The 17,861-nt window shown below is 41.6% G+C and overlaps 1 protein-coding gene across 7 annotated transcripts in view; it reads right to left on the bottom strand.

The window, feature by feature from the left end:
* The window catches only part of LDLRAD4 (low density lipoprotein receptor class A domain containing 4), a 426,914-nt gene that overhangs the window by 184,999 nt on the left and 224,054 nt on the right, over window positions 1-17,861 (bottom strand). For 6 of the 7 annotated variants that reach the window (XM_073331676.1, XM_073331675.1, XM_073331677.1 and 3 more), the window contains one exon: window positions 9,908-10,048. In XM_073331676.1, the coding sequence (XP_073187777.1) occupies window positions 9,908-10,048 (141 nt within the window). Of the gene's footprint in view, window positions 1-9,907; window positions 10,049-14,710; window positions 14,732-17,861 lie in introns of those variants that run through there. The other variant, XM_073331681.1, reaches the window with a different exon arrangement.

Here is a 17,861-nt window from a genome sequence, read left to right as displayed (position 1 = left end):
ATGTGCGGGAGAGGGTAGGGGGTGAATTTGGTCCAGTACTAAATATAGCATAATTCTGTATGAGGCTGCTATGGTCCTTAGGTTTTTGAGTTTTTAACACCACTATTCAGAAAACAGTAAGATGTTAACAGGAAGAAAAATTCAAATTTTGCTATTAAAAAATGGCAGAATGTGAAACGTTAGATGCTTAACAGAAAGAAGCAGTGTGAGCCAATGTCTGCTGATTTGTGAAAGACTTTTGCTATGGTGGATCCTAAAAACCATCTTCTTTCACTCTTATGCCTATGAAATTCAAGAGAGATGGAGCACTTTTCTCCCCCTCAGTGTTTCTTTCACCTTAACGCTAAATTCTCTGACCAGGATAAATATCCTATACTTTTTATATACCCAGAAGTGAAGTGTTCTTCCATGGGATTCAGTTGACCAGACATTATTACACTACACCATCACTTTTTAAGGAATATTTTAAAGTACTAGGTAGGCTTTAACTGGATCTTGTTACCATAAGGGAACATATGCTACACTACATTTTCATGAGCCCATTCCAAACCCCTACCCACTAACATTTATATTTCATCCTTATCTTTAAATTCTGAAGCATCCACAGCTATATTTAGTTTCACAGAGCCTGTTATCCTATATATTTTGCTACTATTTGGACCAAGTCTTTTTATAATGAAAAAAAATACTGAAACAATTAGACAATTCATGAAAACGTCTCAGGAAAACGTCTAAGGAATGGTGCTTACACACGTTTAACTTTAAGCGTGTGCTCAACTGCTTTTCTGAGTAAGGCCTTAGCATGTCTGTTCTTGTTTTTATCACTGACTCTGAAGAACAGGTGGCTTTGTATCAAAGGCAATATATCTTGGTTAAAGAGGGCACAGAATTGTACATAATTTTCCATACAACACAGAGTGCTGTAACCAACAAAATTCATCACTTTCTATGAGCTCCAAGATGACTGTCCTCAGGAAACTACAAGAAAGAACGTGTGCAGTTCATGGCTTGAGGTCCCCTCATTTCACAAATCCTTCTCTGAAGGAATTTCATTATTCCAGTGGTCTCCACTTTGCAATTCCATATATACATACACATGCATGCACACACACATGCAAACACACCCCACAGAGAAAGTAGAATCTCATTACTTCACTCATCCATACACTTTTAGTCTTCACCAAAAAATAGATGCCTCTCAGCCTCAGCAAAGATTTAACCATCTAGAGGCTTTTGGGTGTCGCCATATTACTAAGACTTCATTATTTTTACAAATTATACTACAGAATCTTTAGTAATAGAGTACAAACTATCACAAAGTTTGACTCATACACTTCAAAGCCAGAAGGGACCATTATGATAATCCAATCTGACCTCCCGCACATTGCAGGCCACAGAACCTCGCTGCACCCACTCCTGTAAAAGACCCCTAACCTCTGGCTGTGTTACTTAAGTCCTCAAATCATGATTTAAAGACTTCAAGTTACAGAGAATTCACCATTTACAGTAGTTTAAGCCACCAAGTGACCCTGCGCCATGCTGAAGAGGAAGGCAAAAAAACCCCAGTGTCTCTGCCACACTGACTTGGGGGCAAATTCCTTCCCGACCACAAACAGAGCGATCTGCTGGACCCTAAGCATGTGTGTAAGATCCACCAGCCAAACATCTGGGAAAGAATTCTCCATAGTAACTCAGAGCCCTCCCCATCTAGTGTCCCATCTCTGACTGAAACAGAATAATAGATTCAAAGGCCAGAAAGGACCACTGTGATCATCTAGTTTGACTCCTGCATAACACAGGCCATAGAACTTCCCTGATATAGTTCCTGTTTGAACCAGAGCACATCTTTTTAGAAAAACATCCAATCTTTATTTAGAAATTGCCAGGGGATGGAGAATTCACCCCAACCCTTGGAAGTTGTTCCAATGGCTAAAATGTAAATGTTAGAGGATGGCTTCCTAGGGCGACATGTTTTTGCTTAAGAGAAATTAAAGTTGTTCACTTGATCAAAATATGAAGAGTCTCTGGAGGTACTGGGTCACGCATACGTCCATAGAATAAAAAATTATCAAATATTAGACAGTCTGTAGTACTGTTAGGGGATGAGGGTTGTTTATTTGGCTTGTTATTGCACATTATTTTTTAAAAGCCCCTTCAAAACACCACCTCTGTAATGCTTTAACAATTATGAAAATAGAAGCAGTGTTTATAAAAGCTTCATGCTTTGGAGAAGTCAATCTAGAGATTTCCAATGACGCAAAATTTATGATCGCTCATCTAGATACCTGTGTTAGCCAAGTACAAACACAGCACAGATGTAATGCTCATAATTAGGAGTTATTCAGTTATCATTATATTTGAATGAATGAGAGAAAAAAAGTCAGATTTGAAATATTTTAGAAAATTGTATTAAGAAATTGTTCAGAGATTTAGCCACACAACTTCTACCAAATTCTATGGCCAAATTCCCCTGCAACTGAAAATATATGGGGATGAGAACTGTAATGATCTTGGGGTTCATTAAATAACAAACCAGTGAATGAGAAAGGAATAAAACTTTAATAAAACAAACTGGAGAATGTCTCTGGTGAACTGCTGCCCACAGACATGAGGTGTTCCCAGCCCTCTCCCTCCAGGACACATCTCAAATTCCCATGTTCATAATACTGTCCCTTATGATGGAGCATCTTTAAATCATAATCTTCTACAAACAAATATCTCTACAAGAACAATGTCCAACATGTGATACTGTGGGCTGAAGTTAACATTACAGCACAGTTTCTTCATTCTATTCCAATTTATGTATTTTCTTATACTAGGGTTACCATATTTCAGGTTCCCAAAAAGTGACCACTGCCAGAGGTGGAGGGAGAAGGAGCTTGGGGGAGGGGGAGGTACAGTTGGGGGATATTGGAGAGGGTATTTGGGGGGGGATGCTGGAAGGGTATGTGTACTGGTAGGGGGTATTTGTGGATTGGGAAGGGTTTTGTGTACTGGGAGCGTGTAGGAAGGGGCATTTGGGGGATGCTGGAGGGGTGTGTGTATACTGGGAGAGGTACTGGGGTGCTGGAGGTGATATCTGGGGAGTGCTGGAGAGGGTATCTGCAGCCTCACTCTTGAGGTGGGGGGCAGTACTGCTCCCTGTCACAGAGCAGGGCAGCTGGCACAAGCCCAGGACGCAATGCCAGCCCATCAGTCAGCACCTCCCTGCAGGCCTCTTCCTCTCCCCGGAGCCTGGGTGGGCATATTGGCAGCTGTAAGGGAGGGACCAATTGGGTCACAGAGACAGCTCTTTCTGAACTGCAACACCTGCTCCGCAAAAATCCGAAAAATCCCAGACATTGCCTCTTATTTTAAAAATCCGCCCAGATGTTTGCCACACTTTTTAACACCTTAGTGTTCCAAAGAACTGTGGGTGCACTCTTGTCCCACTGAAGTCTACAGGGGTTTTGCCATTGACTACACTGGCCCAGGATTTCACCCCATGTCTCCACACAAAGGCAAACAGCCCTTGATATTTTGAAAACCAACCAACCAACCAAACAAACAAAATTTAATAAATACAGAACTTAAATATCAATATCAGATCATGCTTTGCTCATTCAAACTTTAGATTTATATTAACAGCAATTTTTTCTCGATGGTCTTCAAAATCTGCAGAGAATAAACAATTTTAAAAATAAACACTTTGCTTACAGCTTCTAGCATTTCAAGGTACAAGACAGGGGTTAAAGAATTAAAACAAAATGGATTTTCTAAAAGTAAACAAAAACCAACAGATTAAATTGAGTATTTGGTTTTATACAGAAAACCAGAACTGAGACCACTGTGGGTAATTCTGCCATGTATGCACCAGAGATTCATCTGGCCATTTCCAATAAGATACCAAATTCATTAAATCCAACCATTGTTATAACTCTGCTGGTTAAGAAGCATACACTTCTAGCTCTACTTCACACAGATTTATTTAATTAGCAAGAAATGACTGGTACTTAGTAGCAAAGCAACGAAAATTTACAGTACTAAAGAGCATTAAGCTCAATAACATCTCCCAGAGGCTTTCCCTGGTTAGCACAGCATCCCAACACCAAAGCGAGGGCAGAGCTGGCTGGATACCCCACATCACATTATCTGAATGTAGGCAGGAGGGAAAAAAGGCCAGAAAAAAAAATGCTTCCTGACCAAGCGGACCAAACTGAGGGAAAGTGAGCAGCAGGGATATTTCCAAGTGTATACACTGACTAAACCAATCAATAAATACAGGCCCTACCTAAACAGGTTGATGTGTGTGTTTTATAGCCATATGACGGCTTCCCCGTATCCGCCATTCCTCCCAAGTACCACACTCCTGAATTAAATCATTCTGCATTCTCTGGACATATACAGTTGAAATCAATAGCGTTAAAATACTATGCCTCTTTCTCTCTCCCTCTAAAGCCTAATAATAGACAAGTTTCAGCTAAAATCGGCATTGACCTGTTATCAGTAACAGAGGGCCTTGTGTCTAGCTTGCAGGATCTGCATTGATTGCTATCTGCTTAGAGGAGAGCTCGTCCTGACTTTCCCCAGTTACTTAAGCTGGCGTCTCATTGATTGTCCTTAGAGACCACAGCTCCACTCAGGCAGAGAGCGTCTAGACAGTATTCATGATCCATCTGTCTGGCACAGCCAGGCTGATGGCAAACTCTATTAGAAGTGAAACAATCTTTTTTCTCTCTCCTCCTCCCATCTCCCTTTCCCTCTGCAAAGCAGTAATCTGACACTGAAAATTACTATCATTGTTGCAATTCTCAAAATAGCAGTGCCAGACTTTCATTAACATCTACGCTAGACTGCTAAATATTTAAAGAAATGGATAAATTTCACCTGAAGTGGGACAGCCCGGCACACATGAAAGCAGAAACACAATCAAAATGTAAATCTGAGAGGTTGTTTTTATCTGCACAAATTCAGTGAAACAGTAAGAGAGCCTTGCAAAAGGCCTTTCTGAACCACTCTCTATTTTTTATGAAACAAAATATTTCCCTTTGTTTGAGTTTCTTGTTTTTAAAGCAGAATCATTCTTCAACCCCCCTATAGATTTTTACAAGGTACACAGCTGTCACAAAAGGTGTGAGGAAGTAATATTTATTTACCTCACCAAGGAAAATAAAGATTTCACAGTAAACCCTGATATTACTACCCCAAACTGTCGTGAAGTGTCAACCTCATTAATGCACCTGATGTGTACATAAATTTCATGTGACATGAGAAGATGCATTCTGCCTCATTTTACTCTGAAACCCCTCATTTTATAGTTCATCTTGTTTTCACGCAAGTCAGTATTTTGTTTAAATAGCATGTCCATGTGCACACACAGAACACTTCACACAACCAGTTTCACTGAAAACAGGCTATACAGTCAACCAGACAAACTAAGAATTAGATTTCGAGCACCTCTAGAAGATGCAATGCTTCTCAGTTACACTTGGCTGCAGTACTGTGTGCTGCAAAGAGACAGCAGCCTTAACCTTTCCATTCCTTATGCCACTTTCAAAATCTAATTGCTTCCTAGCAGCCCGGGCAGGCTAAGGTAGGGGGATCACTTGCTGCACAAACACTGGAAAAAACTATGACAAATGAACTGTGCCCTGGTAGAAACAGGCATGTTGTTAAATTCCTCAGACAGTCCTGATTTTACAGGTCTCACACAAGGAAGCGTACAGTAATTTTGCAAGGCATGTCAAGTCGTTACTGAGCCCAAGACTGCAATGGTGAAAAATCTGAATTTGCATTCTTATCCAATGCAAGTTTAGTGGAGCTTTGGTTTCATTTTCTTCCTATCACAGTTTTCTGTAATTATTGTATGCTAGCCCTCTAAATAGGCACATAGCTGCTATGTGATAAGTGCTCTATTACCAGAGTAATAAATAAGTACTACTACTGTGAGTAATAATACAAATGATAAATTGTGCTGCCTCAAGTTGACAGAGGCTGCTTTCTAGGAGGCTACTTGGACAGTCATGCACCACACTAGTTTTAACTAGGAGAAAAAGTGGATTTTAACACACGTTAAAACCCTAGTGTAGACAAGGCAAGGTGTAGTTTTAATATGTTTGCTGCTTAGAATTTACCTGCCCCAACTAACATGCATTAATACTACAACTTTTCTTGTCTGCACTAGGATTTTAACTCGTGTTAGCCAAACACACATTTTTTTCTAGTATACATATGACCTAATTGGCTTACAGTCTCTCACAGCTATACAGGGGCAAATCCCTCAAGAGGGAGACAGACTCTTCTGGTAAATCAGCAGAGGAAAAGTGATCAGGCCACAATCCTGCAAACACTTACATATTTGCTTAACTCTTCATATGTGAGTTGTCCCATTGAAATGGGACGACTCATGCAACGTTAAGTAGGTAACTGTTTGCTGGGCATAAGGCTGTAACAGACAGAAGGGTAAAAAAATCTTGGAACTGCAGATAAAGGACAAAATTTGGCTTTTAATACAGAGTAAAGCAAATGTGGATCATTCATCCAAAAACTAAGACTTTTAGTTAAAAGAGTAAAATAAAATTTAATGAGTTTTAAATCCTTTGCTCTTAAAGTTACTTGCAATGCAGGGAACAACAATAATTTTGGGATTGGGCAGTTTCAAACCACAAAAATAGCTAATAATAATAATGATTGGTAATTAGACATGCTAAGTAAAAAATATTTCCCACACACCAGATAGGATGTCCTTCACAGGAAAGCCTGTGTCTGACCAGATACAGGGACTGCAGCTGCGGTCCCTATATGCTGCCGTGAATGTCCTGGTTAGTACTGTCATGTTTAATTTTCCTTGGATCCTTGTTCTGAAAAGCACTGTCTTTGCCATTTTGCACTCATTTATTCTCAGTATTATGGGTGGCCATGAAAAAAGGTCAGTAACAGTATCTGGAAAGACCAAATCAGTAGAGTTCACAACGGCATCAGGTCGTGGTAGCAGATCTATGCCATTACAAATGTTTAGGCACAATGCAGTAATCTTTTCTGCCATCACTGAGTCCAGGCATCACAGACTCCACAAAAGAATCATTCTATCACTTTTCACATAACTTAACTAGATCAAGCAATAAGCAAAAACACTGCGTTCAGTGCTTGGCTATTGACAAGCAGGTAAATGAGAAATTCACTAGTAGCCAAGGAATGCACATCCTAACATGGATTATAGCTAGATTCATAGATTATTAGGGTTGGAAGGGACCTCAGGAGGTCATCTAGTCCAACCCCCTGCTCAAAGCAGGACCAATCTCCCATTTTTGCCCCAGATCCCTAAATGAACTCTCAACCCTGCATTTAGCAAGCCAATGCTCAAACCACTGAGCTATCCCTCCCCCTATCAAGGTACAGAGTGTTTAAACAAATTCAAGCAGAACCTTCATAGCTGTGTTAATTTAGCGTTATTGTGAGGTCAGATATACATAGTTTGTAGAGAAAGAAAGTCAGAACAAAAAGCGAAGGGTCACATTTAAATACAATATAGCAGTGGGAAGTCATTAGCACTTTTTAGTGCCAGGTGACACCACCAAAAGACAAAGTGACTCCAAGAGAAAAAGAGGAGGTCAATCCTGCTGGAACTTTTAGATCAAGACAGAGATTTCCAGCATATTTGCATATTCAGTGATATTTCCTGTGTATTCTCTGGAAGGTAGTGCATATCAACCAAAAGATCCAGGTGCCATAGTGATACCAATGGTATAAATCTCTGTTTGAAAACACCTCTGGTGAGCAGTGGTGTTACTTTTATTACCATTCAGTCACTGATATGGGGGCCACTAGAAATATTAGCTGTTGGGTTATTTCAAGCCCACACAACATCTGGTAGGGGTTCCTATTAAAAACACTGTGCGAAAACATGCAAAAACTCCCTTAATTCAAAATGTCATCTCTTTAGAATTTGGGGACTTCAATTTAACAACTATTTTAGAAGCTAGTTTCCTAAGCTGGAAAGCTAACAGACTACTAGATCTATTGCCTTATTCAGAATAATCTTCTGTTACATAACACCACTGGTACTAATTTGAATCATATAAGAACATACATAATGGCCAGTAGATGACAAATACCACCAATCCCAATTAGTTTGAGCAAGTAGTTTATAAATACTATTTTGACTGTTGGCTTTTATCTTTTTCTCCTTGGTTCACCATTGAGACTATTATTTCCCCATATATTTTATTTACTTATTCTTTTTATTTAGAACAGGTGCTTCTCTATTAACAGGCTCCCACCCTGAACTCTAGGAGTCCTTACAACAATTAAAATTGACAACCTCATAATATGCAGTATAAGAAAAAATGCACTGTCCATTCCACTATAGGTAAATAAACAGTTAACCCCCTTCACGACACCCCTAGCAATGAATGAAATGCTCCCTCTTACAAACCACCTTCCTCCAAATGCCTGGGAAAAGAAACAGGCCTTAAAGTATGACCAGAAAGTTAACAGATCCTGGATCTGAGAGATCAAGGAGGCAGCAAATTCCAGAGTCATGGAGCCTGCCAGCTCCTCCATGCCATGTAGAGCAAGGATGATTACAACTGCAGCAGTATGGCTCAGAAAGAGTAGTGGCATCTTGCATACCATGTACCAAAGCATTTCGGCCACAGTTCCCAGCCAATGGGAGTGAGGAGCCGGTTCTTGGGGTGGGGGCAATGTGCGGAGCCCTGTGGCGCCCCCACCTGGGAGCCAGACCTGCTGGCCGCTTCCGGGGTGCCGCGCAGTGCCAGGACAGGTCGGGACTAGCCTGCCTTAGCCCCTGCAGTACTGCTGACTGGACTTTTAATAGCTCGGTCGGCAGTGCCGACGGCAGCCAATGCTCCTTTTCAACCAGGTATTCTGGTCGAAAACCAGACTCCTGGCAACCCTAATACTTGTCCAAGTTATGACATGTAATTTTAAACACTCCAACACTTTGATTTGCAGAAGCATACCAAGTAGCACATATAACCATCTGATTTCCACCGGCCACTGCAGTCTGTACATGGTTATTAGAATCTGGCATGTGGAAAGAGCTGTTTGTTTAATAAAATGATTGAAAATGATTGAAAAATCAAACCTCTCAATCTGAGTTGAAATGGCTTAACCAGTACTGTATAACAGGACCAAACCATTAAGAAAATGTGCTAGCTGCCCCATTCCACTGGAGTATAGGAAGCTTTCTGTAATGGGTGTTGAAAATGTAATGGCTCTGTATGCACAACAGATTTACAACCAAACAATTTTCAATGCCAAAATATGAAAAAGCATTAAGACCACATCTTAGTGTACACCGGTCAATGTGAAATATACACAGATGCCAATGAACTTCTATCATTCTGTGCAAAGAGAATATTATATTTCAAAGAATAGGAAATTAAAATATTTTACACAGATGCACAAACAAGCACATAGACTCAGTCCTGTCAGAAAGCAAGCGCTGCTTTTAGAATAAAAATAAACTTATTTAACAGGGACAACTACTGCAGAAACCACAATTTCTACATGCAACCAAATTAAGCTCTGGAAATTGACATAACATTTATTTTTTCTAGGAATGTGGTAAAATAAATGAATGCAGATTGTATATTTTCGAAACAAACTTTCTCAACTAGCAATAACCTTGTATGTCCCATAAGAGCTCCCCGTCATGTGAATAGCTGCAGGACCGAAAAAAAGATACCATCATTTCCAGAGTTAGAAACTTCCTGAATGAAGGAAGCTATTGCTTAGAGAAAGCAAATTACAAATTAACTGTTGGTGAAGAAAAACAACCTTTAATTCTCATTTCATCCAGCACCTTCCCAAAACATACTGTAAACCAAACTGTCAACCATAAAAGTAAATTCTGAAGTGACAGTGTGCACAATAGACATACGCAAAGGGTAAATTAAGTACTTACAGCTGAAGATGCCTGGAGGTGGATGCTCTGTTACAAGTAGACAGTTCTCCTCATCGCTGTTATCCCCACAGTCGTTCTGTTGGTTACAAATCAGCGAACCAAGATACAAGCATTTACCACTGGTGCAGGTGAATTTGCACTCTGAAAAAGCACAACAAAAACTGTCATGTAATCAGTGCTTACTTTTCTCTTTCATTGTACAATGCTGCTATAATGGCAGATATTACAATTACTGAAACAAATTTAGTTTCAGGCAGAGGTAATACTAGTGGATGTGCCATTCTCATTCTTTTGCTGAATCACACAATATAGTGCTGGCTTAATAACTGTAAATAGTGAATAATGATCAGTTGTACCAGTTACATTTTATACCACCAGGTTTCAGACTTGCATGATGTAAAACAGTATCAACTTTTAAAGAGATAGAGTAGTCAATAATCTCCACGAGTCCTGTCCAGCCCTGTAAAGTTATTCCTTTACTCACCTTCCCAACTGCCAGTTTCCTAGCTAGTTATGATCAGGAATTCACTGTCTGCACTTTGAACTCCCAGATGCCCCTACTGCTTTGCAACGGTTACATATCATATTAGTTAGGTTCCAAAACGTCTTCAATTTACCATGAAGGTGTAGAGCAGGGGGTTCTAGATTCCTAAATTCTGTTTTACTACACAGAAATAGATTACTTCCCCTGAATGATGCAGGAATTCTGAGGAAAAATTAATATGTGATCATGTATTTAAAGACTGTGTCACAATGCATACACTTAAGAAGCCAGTCTTAATATTGGTTTAGCCTAATTTTTCAGTGCTTGCCCTTGTAACCTTAATGTTCTTTGCAACCTTAATGTTCTTTTGTAATGTTGTTTGTAACCTTAATGTTCATAGATAAATAGATAACGACATCAAAACCTATCCATCTATCTAGATCTATATATACATAGCTTCCAGTAATGCTACTGAGGGTTATGCCACTAAAGCCCCACTCATCAAATTAAGATTAGACCAGTTAGGACTAAATTCTACTCTCATGAAGTTGTATGCAATTCCCACTGAAATCCAGAACAGATGTACACACACTTCTAAGGACACAATTCAGTCAAGAGTCTACATGAAAGATCTCTATATATTCCATCCTCCTCAAAGACTTGCTCCTGCAAACTCTTGCTACCATCCACAAATATAGCACTAAAAAAATGGGAAAGATTGTGTTTGTAGTATGCCCGGAAAGTTAACACATATCAGCTCTGCAGACCACACAGGGGGAGTGAGTTACAAAATCAAGGACCTCTGACAGAGAACATCCTGCCAGCCAGCCTCCTCTCATTTATACTGAGGCAGTTCCTACTCAGGTGCCTCTGCTAATCTCAGCTGTGGAAGTGTGCCAAACGAAGAGAAAGATTTTCTCACTAATCAATGGGGTTTACCCAGGAGTCTGGCTACTCTCTACTTTTTCACCAGGTTCTTCTAACAATGGAAGATCTATGCCCGTCCAAGCTCTTCCTCACATCATCCATCCTACATGGATGATGTAGGGGATCACCTTTAGGGGCATTCAGTATCCATCCCTATTCTGGCTATGTCTTCCCATGGCTTTTGGCTTCAATCTTCACTAAAAGGTTAATTATGACCAGATACTCAATTAATATTGACAGCAAGGGGGGAGAAATGCAAGCCAAAACAGGGAAAGACCAGATTAGAGAATACTGAGATAAATTAGATGCGTTCAAGTCAGCAGGTCCTGATGAAATTCACCCTAGGATACTTAAGGAGCTAGCTGAAGCAATCTTGGAACTGTTAGCAAGTATCTGTGATCACTCCTGGAGAATAGGTGATGTTCCAGAAGGCTGGAGAAGGGAAAACATAGTACCTAACTTTAAAAAGGGAAACAAAGAGGACCCAGGAAATTATAGACCAGTCAGCCTAACTTCAATATCTGGAAAGATCCCGGAACAAAATGATGAAATAAGCCAGTTGTATGCACCAAGAAGACAATAGGGTTCTAAGGAATAGCCAGCATGGGTTTGTCAAGAACAAATCATGCCAGACCAGCCTTATTTCCTTCTTTGACAGTTTATTGACCTAGTGGATGGGGGGAAAGAAGTAGATGGGATACATTTTGATTTTAGTAAGGGTTTTGACAAAGTCCCAGATAACATTCTCAGAAGCAAACTAGGGAACTGTGGTCTAAATGAAATTACTATAACGTGTGTGCACAACCAGTTGAAAAATTGTACTCTGATTAGTTATCAATGGTTTACTGTCTAACTGGGAGGACATATGTAGTGGGGTCCCACAGCAGTCAGTCCTCGATCCAGTACTATTCAATATTTTCATTAATGACTTGGATAGTGGAGTGGAAGGTATATTTACAAAATCTAACGATGACACCAAGCTGGCGGGTGTGTGTGTGTGTGTGTGTGTGTGTGTGTGTGCGGGGGGGGGGGGCAACACAAGATTAGAATTCAAAATGATGGAAATCAACAGAAATTAACAAGATTAAATTCAATAAAGACAAGTTATTGTCTGGGCAGAGGGATAGCTCAGTGGTTTGAGCATTGGCCTGCTAAACCCAGGGTTGGGAGCTCAATCCTTGAGGGGGCCATTTAGGGATCTGGGGCAAAAATTGGGGATTGGTCCTGCTTTGAGCAGGGGGTTGGACTAGATGACCTCCTGAGGTCCCTTCCAACCCTGATATTCTATGATTCTAAGTGCACAGTACCACATATAGGAAGGAAAAATCGCATGCACAACTACAAAATGAGGAATAACAGGCTAGGTAGTAGTACCGCTGAAAAGGAACCGAGACTGTTCTCGATCACAAACGGAATATGAGTAAACGATGTGATGCAGGTGCGAAAAAGGCTAATATCATTCTGGGATATACTGACAGGAGTGTCATATGTAAGACACAGGAGGTAATTGTCCCACTTTGTTTGGCACCAGTGAGGCCTCAGCCGGAGTACTGTGTCCAATTCTGGGTGCCACCCTTCAGGAAAGATGTGGATAGAATCATGGAAACATGGAATATCAGGGTTGGAAGGGACCTCAGGAGGTCATCTAGTCCAACCCCCTGCTCAAAGCAGGACCAATCCCCAACTAAATCATCCCAGCCAGGACTTTGTCAAGCCTGACCTTAAAAACTTCTAAGGAAGGAGATTCCACCAACTCCCTAGGTAACGCATTCCAGTGTTTCACCACCCTCCTACTGAAAAAGTTTTTCCTAATATCCAACCTAAGCCTCCCTCACTGCAACTTGAGACCATTACTCCTTGTTCTGTCATCAGCTACCACTGAGAACAGTCTAGATCCATCCTCTTTGGAACCCCCTTTCAGGTAGTTGAAAGCAGCTATCAAATCCCGCCTCATTCTTCTATTCCGCAGACTAAACAATCCCAGTTCCCTCAGCCTCTCCTCATAACTCATGTGTTCCAGTCCCCTAATCATTTTTGCTGCCCTCTGCTGGACTCTTTCCAATTTTTCCACATCCTTCTTGTAGTGTGGGGACCAAAACTGGACACACTACTCCAGATGAGGCCTCACCAATGTCGAATAGAGGGGAACGATCAGGTCCCTCGAGCTGCTGGCAATGCTCCTACTTATACATCACAAAATGCCATTGGCCTTCTTGGCAACAAGGGCACACTGTTGACTCATATCCAGCTTCTTGTCCACTGTAACCCCTAGGTCCTTTTCTGCCGAACTGCTGCCGAGCCATTCGGTCCCTAGTCTGTAGCGGTGCATGGGATTCTTCCGTCCTAAATGCAGGACTCTGCACTTGTCCTTGTTGAACCTCATCCGATTTCTTTTGGCCCAATCCTCTAATTTGTCTAGTGCCCTCTGTATCCTATCCCTACCCTCCAGCGTATCTACCTCTCCTTCCAGTTTAGTGTCCTCTGCAAACTTGCTGAGGGTGCAATCCACACCATCCTCCAGATCATTTATGAAGATATTGAACAAAACCGGCCTGAGGATTGACTCTTGGGGCACTCCACTTGATACCGGTTGCCAACTAGACATGGATCACTGATTGATCACCATTGATCACTACCCATTGAGCCCGACAATCTAGCCAACTTTCTATCTATCTTATAGTCCATTCATCCAGCCCATACTTCTTTAACTTGCTGACAAGAATACTGTGGGAGACCGTGTCAAAAGCTTTGCTAAAGTCAAGGAACAACACGTCCACTGCTTTCCCCTCATCCACAGAGCCAGTTATTTCGTCATAGAAGGCAATTAGATTAGTCAGGCATGACTTTCCCTTGGTGAATCCATGCTAACTGTTCTTGATCACTTTCCTCTCCTCTAAGTGCTTCAGAATTGATTCCTTGAGGACCTGCTCCATGATTTTTCCAGGGACTGAGGTGAGGCTGACTGGCCTGTAGTTCCCAGGATCCTCCTTCTTCCCTTTTTTAAAGATGGGCACCACATTAGCCTTTTTCCAGTCATCTGGGACCTCCCCGATCTCCATGAGTTTTCAAAGATAATGGCCAATGGCTCTGCAATCACATCTGCCAACTCCTTTAGCACTCTTGGATGCAGCACATCCGGCCCCATGGACTTGTGCTCGTCCAGCTTTTCTAAATAGTCCCAAACCACTACTTTATCCGCAGAGGGCTGGTCACCTCCTCCCCATGCTGTGCTGCCCAGTGCAGTAATCTGGGAGCTGACCTTGTTCATGAAGACAGAGGCAAAAAAAGCATTGAGTACATTAGCTTTTTCCACATCCTCTGTCACTAGGTTGCCTCCCTCATTCAGTAAGGGGCCCACACTTTCTTTGAATTTCTTCTTGTTGCTAACATACCTGAAGAACCCCTTCTTGTTACTCTTAACATCTCTTGCTAGCTGCAACTCCAGGTGTGATTTGGCCTTCCTGATTTCACTCCTGCATGCCCAAGCAACATTTTTATATTCTTCCCTGGTCATTTGTCCAATCTTCCACTTCTTGTAAGCTTCTTTTCTGTGTTTAAGATCAGCAAAGATTTCACTGTTAAGCCTAGCTGGTCGCCTGCCATATTTACTATTCTTTCTACACATCGGGATGGTTTGTCCCTGTAACCTCAATAAGGATTCTTTAAAATACAGCCAGCTCTCCTGGACTCCTTTCCCCCTCATGTTATTCTCCCAGGGGATCCTGCCCATCAGTTCCCTGAGCGAGTCAAAGTCTGCTTTTCTGAAGTCCAGTGTCCGTATTCTGCTGCTCTCCTTTCTTCCCTGTGTCAGGATGCTGAACTCGACCACCTCATGGTCACTGCCTCCGAGGTTCCCATCCACTTTAGCTTCCCCTACTAATTCTTCTAAATCTACTAAACTTGGCTTATTTCTAAATTTTACTAAACTGAAGAGAATCTAGAGGATGGCAACAAAATGATAAAAGGTTTAGAAAACCTAACCTATGAGAAAAGGTTAAAAAAAAGCCGAGCATCATGGGCAGCGGGTAGATCCCCACTTCAGGGAGGCTAGCCCCTGGCTCCGCCCCTTATGCCCACCCCTCCCCACATGGCTGGAGCCCCGAGACGCCCTGCAGCCCCCGGCCCAAGCCCTGAGACCCCTGCGCCCCTCGTAGCCCAAGACCCCCTCCCCCTCCATGGTTGGAGCCCAGATACCCCCTGCACACACACCCACAGCCAGAGCCCCAAGACCTCCTTCCACCCCACAGCCTGAGACCCCCTGGACTCCATCCGTGGCTGAAGCCCTGAGAACCCTTGCAGCCCGAGACCCCCTCCCCCATGCAGCCAGAGGAGCCCCAGGCCAGCCAGAACCCTAACCCCCAACCTGCTCGGAGGAGCCCCAGGCTGGCTGGAGCCCCCGCAGCCACACCTCCCCTCCGCAGACCCCAAGCTGTGAAAATGCAAAAGCGCGTCTCTTCTTCTCTCTTCCGGAAGAAGAACCTGAGCTTTTGCTATGTCCCATGCAGGTTCCGGGGTGGCTGAGGAGGTAGTATGTGTTACTCAGGTAAATTAAACCCTGGGAAGTGTTATGAGCTTCAAAGGACTATTTTAAACACTGTGCCAAACAAGAAGGAAATTCTGGGACAAAGTTATGTGGGTTTCCAAGGAAACACCTGGAGGGAGGAAAATGCAAATTCCCACCGCCAGACCCAACCTTTTGAAGCTATGCCCTGAGGAGAGAACTTGTAACCACAGAAAAACTTTTAGTGGGGTTCAAAGGACTGAACACCTGCCAGAGACCTTGTTGGAGTTGGCGGTGATCTCTGGTAAGCTTATTAGCATGCATATACATTCTTTGATTATTTTTAATATATTTTCTCTGTAAGGCTTTCACCTAAAGAATAAATGTGCTTTCTTAGAAAGGGCTGTGTAATAATTAATAACTGCAGGGATTTATGGTGTTCATACCTCAGGAGAGAAAATGAAAGTGCAGACACTGGCCATTTAGGCTGCCTGGCTTGCTGGGGAACTCACAGTGTAGGCAGGGAACTGTGCAGCCTGAAAAAACCCCAGTCAGGAGGGAGAGAGACAAGGGTCTCTGCCCAAGAGAGGTGACAGCTGAGGAGCCGGGAGCCTAGAGTGGGTGCCCTCAAGATCACTTGGCTTATTTCTCAAACTGTATCAATCTATCCTTGAGCAGTGTTTGTGAATACTAAGGATGCACCACGATTCCTCATGTTAACAATGAAAATTCCATTGCCCTGAAGCCAAACAGAACCCAGACACTGTAAATGTTTAATAGTATTTTCTCCTTTAAGCTCTACACTTACTATTTCTGCCAGGTTATAATGTCCTATTATTTCACAGCAATAGCACTTACAAGATTTTCAACCACTGTACAAAACACATTTCAGGACTGTCTTCGGGCCTCCTTGGAATTGTTTTTCTTGTCCTTTCTGAAAAAGTAGAGAGCCATTCTGTTGTCTCAACAGTCATTTATTTTTCAGACATTTAAATGGCTATGAATACAATTCTTTCCTCCAATATCCACCACACGATTCTCATACTAAATGTTTAAATGTTTTGTTTTCAGGCAAAAGAGGAAAAATTACCAAGGAATGAAGCCCAATAGTAAATATTTAAATTTTAAAGTAAAAAAATACTTTTTTCTATTCATATGATTGCATTAGGCTTCCTCACTAGGCCAATTTCCATGGCAAATATTCTCTAGATTTATCTCACAGGAGATAGGAAGTATCTATTTCTAAACAAAGGTATAATTCAAAAGAATCAGTCTTTCAGAATTCTGGCAATATTCTTCTGGGGTATTCTGATTCCAGGCACTCTATGTAATCAAAAGGAAAGTAGCAGGACTGAAATGGAAGAGTCTCTTTAATATCAATTTAAGAAACTTGCAAAAGTATTTTATTTTAAGTGGATTTTTTCAGTACTCAAGGCTTCCCTGGGCTAAAATCTGGAATAGCCAAAATTCTGATTCTGCATAACTGTGAAGTGATCTGTGATCCCTCTCACTAATGATATGGGACCATAACCAACTACCAGTGAAGTCAAATGGAGTCTTTACATTGACCTCAATGCGGCTTGCATTCGACCCACTGTGAACAGACACAGCAGGAACAATAATCACATCCCTACAGAGCACTTCAAACAGCTCCAGAACATGGCATTTGCCCGTATGTCTGGTATGAAAGATAACAATGGTCAGAGCAAAGAAGGGGAAGTATGAATGGTGAGAAGAGAATGGTAAGAAGAGAATGGTAATAACTTTTCCTACTGAACTTTCTGCATAAATTTAAGTGGTTTTGGGGGCTATATTACATCAAGAGTACCGAACACTTCTTTTGGACATACTATAGCAAGCATACTGTATGGAAATGTTACTAAAGAAACTCACCAACTTACTTTGCACTTAGACAGATTTTTACATTTTATTTACATTGGCTCAAATCTTGAGGTCCTTACTTCAGTAAATCACTAGGCATTTTGCCTAAATAAGATCCTCACGATTTAGCTTTAATTTTATTTCACTCTTACTCCATAATA

Source organism: Lepidochelys kempii, chromosome 2 (genome assembly GCF_965140265.1).
Source record: "Lepidochelys kempii isolate rLepKem1 chromosome 2, rLepKem1.hap2, whole genome shotgun sequence".
Taxonomy (NCBI): Eukaryota; Metazoa; Chordata; order Testudines; family Cheloniidae; genus Lepidochelys; species Lepidochelys kempii.
Note: the sequence above shows the minus strand (reverse complement) of the source record. Positions and strands in the feature narration are given on the sequence as shown.